At 53.0% G+C, this 6000-nt stretch overlaps 1 protein-coding gene across 4 annotated transcripts in view; it reads right to left on the reverse strand.

Annotated features, from left to right (window-relative positions):
- MAEA (macrophage erythroblast attacher, E3 ubiquitin ligase) overlaps positions 1–2984 on the reverse strand; it is a 40250-nt gene extending 37266 nt beyond the window's left edge. For 2 of the 4 annotated variants that reach the window (XM_070615260.1, XM_070615258.1), the window contains exon 1: positions 2782–2908. In XM_070615260.1, the coding sequence (XP_070471361.1) occupies positions 2782–2850 (69 nt within the window). In that variant the 5' untranslated portion in view covers positions 2851–2908. Of the gene's footprint in view, positions 1–2781 lie in introns of all 4 variants that reach the window. The other 2 variants (XM_070615257.1, XM_070615256.1) reach the window with 2 other exon arrangements.
- Between the last annotated feature and the right edge of the window lie 3016 nt (positions 2985–6000).

Here is a 6000-nt window from a genome sequence, read left to right on the forward strand (position 1 = left end):
GGTTCACTCTGTAAGTCAAAAAAGCTAAAGTAAAAAGAAGTTAAGATCCAGCCTACGGCCACCAACGAGGACCAGCACACCTGGGATCAAGACACAGCATGCACTTGTCTGTCTATCAGTGTTTCTTACTTGAGAACAAGATCCCCCAAACCCAGCCAAGACCAAGTCTGGAAAACTACACTGAAAGTTTTAACTTCAGGCATATAATTGGCACCCAAACTTTCTAGGACAAGTACAAACCCAGGCTTTGCAACTGCAGGGCAGTACCTGCTCAACAAGACTGTCACCAAGCTCAAGGCCAAAAGTGTAAACATTCTTGTAGAGAATGGACAGACGCAGGAGAATATGCCTGCAGACTCAGGAGCAGGCCCTGCGCTCCACAGCCCTCCTCAGGTGAGGAGGAGAGGACAGCTGCGAGGGGCACTGAGCTGGGTGGAGCGGGGGACGCCCCAGCTGAGCAAGCACGAAGGTGGGCCCAGATGAGACCAAGGAGAGGAGTCAGCGTCCAGAGCCAGGACTCCTGGTGACCAATGCCAGGCCCCTTCCCCTGGGCTGCGCAGGCTCCCTCCTGATTTGGAGCCGGGCGGGCAGTGAGGAGAGGGGCCGGGTCGGAGCACGCTGGCAGCAGCACCTCAGGGCCGCTCCACTCCTCCCACCTCACCAGGAAGCAAGAGCGGACGGGCTCGTCAGGTACCCAAGGCTGTGAGGAACCCGCACACCGGGAGCTGCCAATCCTCCCGAGCGAGGACTCCCCAGCACATCTGAGGAGGACCTGCCGTCAGGAAAGCAGTGGGGGTTCGGTCCAGCACACACCCGCCGATGACCCGGCAGGAGAACTCGCCCTTGACTGCAGAAGCACAGCACGCGCCGTGGGCTCTTCAGCCTTCTGATCCTCTACTAACAACGCTTCCGAATCAAGGAGCCCTGTCCCCCTGTGCGACTTCCTCATCATCCACTAGGAATTACTCCTGAAAACCTCCAGGAAAAAAAGTGAACTCAGCAGTGACTCAGGTGTCAACAGAACAGAGGAATTCTTACATGGGATCTACACCATCTGCAGAGAAAATGGTGGAAGGAGCTTCTCCAATTGCAAAACTTCTGCTTTAAAATCATTCTAAAAAAGAAGTAAAACTTCTGGCAAAAAAAATCTGGCAAGCTCACTTGAAGTGACATCCTAATACTTCTTTACCTGACGAGCACCTGCATAGCTGTTTTCATCAAAGGCTATTTAATAACTCTGGAACGCAAATCACATTCGTGGTCATGAAACGACAGAGGAGGACTTGAAAGAGAAACACTTTCCCGTCTGATGTTGCCCACAGTCACCAGCCAGGACAAAAAGACGAACCCCACAGTTCTGATGTCTGAACCTTCTTGTCTGTCAGTTTAAACGACAGGCCTGAGGTGGGCTGAGTGAGACAAAAGGCCAGCAGTTAACAATCCCCTCGGTGCCTCTTTTTTTGCGGGCAGCAGGGGTAAACACCAAAGCAGGTGAAGCTTAGTTGGGGGAGCTTCAGGCAGCAGGGTACCACGGCCTCTCTAGGCTGCAGGGTCTTCACAGAGTTGAGTCTAAAAACACCAACCACCTACATCTTGAAGGGGTCTGGCAAACAGGAGTCTGAACATGGAGGCAGCGCCCCCCTCCCCTCCCTTCGTTAGTGAGGCGCTGCACACTGCTCAAACGCTGGTTAACAGCAACAGAGCCTGCTGCTGCCGTCCTGGGAAGACCACACAGCAGGGCAGTCTGACTCCAAAGGGCACCTCCTAATGGGTGCCAGCACTGTTCTCAGCAATACGGAGTCCCTCATTTCACCCTGAGGTGACACAGGTGCTATCGTTACCTACGTTTGACAGGAGGAAACAATCTCAGAGCCGTTACACAAAGGGGGCAGGATTCAAACCCCCGCAGGCTGGCTCAGAGCTCGCAGCAACCCAGCCACTCTGCACCCACCACCACCTGTCACCACCGAGGTGGACTGGGACGCTGGGGTCCTCGGGAGGAGAGCAAAGCTGCCCAGGCCCCAAGAAAGGACCCAGAATCAGGAGTGCTCAGCCACGGCTCTCCTGGGAACGTTATGACCTTGATCTTTAAGGAATTTATTCCCAGGCGTTTCATTCTAGTCAATCACCGTCAAACCCTCCACTGACCAGAGAAGGAGCAAGTCAGGCCCTTCTACCAGGAACGCCAATTTCATCCTAATGGAATGCGCCTTGGCCAAATGACCGTCCAAGGTCATACAACCGGCAACCGAGTGGCAAGGGCGGTATTTCAGGTTTGGTGACGCCCGCAAAACGGGTTCCCCTTAGATCGCTAGGTCTGTGTTCGCAGCTTCCCTAATGAGTGACTGGCAACCAGCACACCACCATCTTCTGCACCAAGCTTCCGGAAAGACAGCTGGACACCCGGGCCGGGCGCCCGCGACCCCGCACCCCGGCACCCCGGCCTCCACCCCGGCCCGGGTCACCAGCCCGCCCACCGCCAGGCTGTCCTAGGGGCGGCTCATTCTCTGCCGAGCACCCAGGCGCCGCAGTCGGGCTCCGGCGGCGAAGCGGGGCGCTGGGCGGACGCGCTCCCCGCCCTGCCACGAGGCCCTCGCAGGCCGGGCGGGGCAGGGACGGCCACACGCCGCACGCGCCCGGCCCGCGGGCCCCGGCGCCCCAGCCCCCGGGCAGACTCCAGTCACCGGGACCCCGCCGCCCCGGGGAGCCCGGCCCGCAGGCCCGCGGCCCCGCCCCTGCCCCGCGGCCCCGGCCGGTCGGCCGTCCCGCCCGCGAGCCCACCTTGAGGGTCGGGTACTCCTGCACCTTCAGGGTCATGGACAGCTGGGCGGCCGACTCCTGCACCGCCATCTTGAATCGGCCAAAACAGTAGCGGGCGGAGGGGGAGCGCCGCGCGGCACGCCGGGTAGTGACGTCACGGGGCGGGGCGGGGCGGGCCCGCGCGGCCGCACCAATCGCGTCCGCCCACCGGCCTGGCGGCGGAAGAAGGCGCGGCCGCGGCGTGCGCGCCGAGAGGCGTCCGGCCCGACCAATCACCGCCGGCCTTCCCCCGTTCAGCCAATCAGCAGGAAGCCCGGCTGGGCGGGTCCCTCCTTGAACTGGCGGCCGGGCTGGGGACCTCGAGGGGCGTGGCTGTCGGGCCGCTGGGACCCCGCGGGGCGGCCCGTTGTGGCCGTGACCCCCGCGGCGCTGGTCCCCGGTGGCCGCGTGGCCCGTGGTGCTGGCCCCGGGGCCTGCCGGCCGACTGCCCTCCAGCGGCCGTCCCCGGGCGAGGCTGTCCTGCCGGGAGCCGGGCTGCTACCCGGAGCGCGGAGGCCGCGCGTTGAAATCGGGCGCGGAGCAGAACGCGGGCCGTGTGTGGCCCCCGCCCCGGCGCCGCATCCTCATCCCGTCAAATATAACCAGTCCTTTGATTCCCTTCTTTACACGGAAATGAAATTAGGATTCATTAGCTGGGAGAAGACTTCCTCGTTAAACCATCTCCCTTGTTTCACATTCCACGCTTGTTTCTGAAACAACTTCTTTAAAAATATAAAGTTTAGTGTTGAGAAAAACACCTAGGGTGACACGAGGGAAGCCGCTGTCCCCAGAGTGGGACCGCCAGAACCGGGACAACAGAACCAGGAGGGTGAGCGGCAGCGCCCTGGGCTGATGAAGCGCCTGGTCCCGTCCACGTGCGCGGATTCGAGGAGACAACCGGAGGCTCCGCTCAACCCAGCTGCTTCCTGCCGGCGGACACACCGCGTGGTGAGCGTGTCCACGCCGATGTCCGATGTCCAAAGCGTGTGAAAGTGAGGCTGAAGAGGGACTCCTGTGTAGGGTACCTCTCTGGAGACATTTGGAATGAAGTTGTTGGTGTGCGACTAGAAAAACGCACCTATTCTACAAGTTTTTAAACCCTTACCAAGGAACAAAAGGGATGTTACCAACTGAGATTGATCAGTTCGTCCGATCACAGATCATCAGAACAGTAGTGTTCCTGCCCAGGAGTTTTAGAAGTTTTTCAAGCAGAAAAGCTGAGCTCAAAATGAGCACACGCAGCTTTGGAAAACTATATTATTTACCCTAGGCTGTCTTGTTTTCGAATTTCAAAAGTTTAAAATACTTTGCATTCAAAGTTGCCAATAAAATAGACCCTTAAGTTCTTTAACGCTCTTTCCCCAATAGGAACTTGCAATTTGAGCATTCGTGGAACCAGCCAACTTTTTTTTTAATTGAGATATCTTTGACATTCAACCTTGTGTGTAGGTTTAAGATGTAGGAGATATTGATTTGATATATTTATATTGCAATAGGATTGCCATTGTGCTATTAGCTAACACCTCTGTTGTGTCACACAGCTATCCTTTCTTCTAGTGTTGGGAACAATTAAGATCTAGTCACTTAGCAAGTTTGCTTATAATACAAGTCTGTTGTCTATAATCACTATGCCATGTATTAGATCTCCGGACTTACTTATCTGCTAGCTGCAAGGATGTACCTTAAACAACATCTCTCCCATCCACCACCCCTAGCCCATGGGAACCACCATTCCACTCTCTGCTTTTACAATTTTGGCTTTTTTAGATTCCACATATAAGAGATAGCGCATAGTATTTGTCTTTCTCTGACTGACTTATCTCAACATAATGTCCTCAAGGTCCATCAATGTTGTTGCAAATGGCAGAATTTCCTTTTTTCTCATGGCAGAATAATATTCCACTGTATATATATATCCCATTTTCTTTATCCATTCATCCATTGACAGACACTTATGTTATTTTTATATCTTGGCTACTGTGAATAATGCTGCAATGAACATGGGAATGTATATGTCTCTTTGATAACCTGTGTTCATTTCCTTTGGATAAATACCCATAAGTGGAATTGCTGGGTTGCATGGCAGTTCTATTTTTAGTTTTTTGAGGAACCCCTATACTGTTTTCCGTAGTGGCTGCACCAGTTTACATTCCCACCAATGGTGCACAAGGGTTCCCTTTTCTCCACATCCTCGCCAACACGTTTCTTGTCTTTTTGGCAATAGCCATTCTAATAGGTGTGAGCTGATAGCTCACCATGGTTCTGATTTGCATTTCCCTGATGGTTAGTGATGTTGAGCACCTTTTCATGTGCCTGTTTGCCATTTGTATGTCTTCTTTGGGGAAATGTCTATTTAGGTCCTTTGGCCATTTTTCCATTGGATTATTTGTTCTTTTGTTATTGCGTTGTGTCAGTTCTTTATGGATTTTGGATATTAACTCCTTATGTGATACATGGTTTACAAAAAATTCTCTCCCATTCTGTAGGTCGTCTTTCCATTTTTGTCAATTGCTTCTTTGCAGTGCAGAAGCTTTTAAATTTGATGCAATCCCACTTATTTTTTGTTGTTGTGCTTTTGATGTCATATCCAAAAAGATCATTGCCAAGACCAGTGTTGAGGCACTTCTTCCCTATGTTTTCTTCTAGGAGTTTCAGGGTTTCGGGTCTTATGTTTATGTCTGATGCATTTTTGTGAGTGGTGTGAGATAGGCGTCCAATTTCATTCTGCTGCATGTGGTTGTCCCAGCACCGTTTACTGAAGAGACTGTCCTTTCCCCACTGGATGTTCCTGGCTCCCTTGTTAAATATTAGTTGACTCTATATGCGGAGGTTTAGTTCCGGGCTCTCTATTCTGCTCCATTGGTCCAGGTGTCTGTTTTTATGCCAGTACCACACTGTTTTAATTCTATAGCTTTGTCGTATAGCTTCAAATCACAGCCAACTTTTTATAAAAGGATTCTAGTCAACTAAGGAAATCTCTTTAAGAGGATCTTTAAGCATAAGTTGTCAAGCATGGCCTCTCCAAAATGCCTTGGCCATAATAGTTTGCAAAAAGCAGGGTAAATGGGGTGTATAAGAAAGCTCTGAACTGCTGTTCAGTGTTCCCAATCCCTAAGAGAAGTGTATCCCAAGGCGACACTCTTGTGTGTTAGGAAGGTTTCCTCGGTTTGTTCTGCAGACATAGAACCCACACAGCCCAAC

This window comes from Equus przewalskii, chromosome 3 (genome assembly GCF_037783145.1).
Source record: "Equus przewalskii isolate Varuska chromosome 3, EquPr2, whole genome shotgun sequence".
Taxonomy (NCBI): domain Eukaryota; kingdom Metazoa; phylum Chordata; class Mammalia; order Perissodactyla; family Equidae; genus Equus; species Equus przewalskii.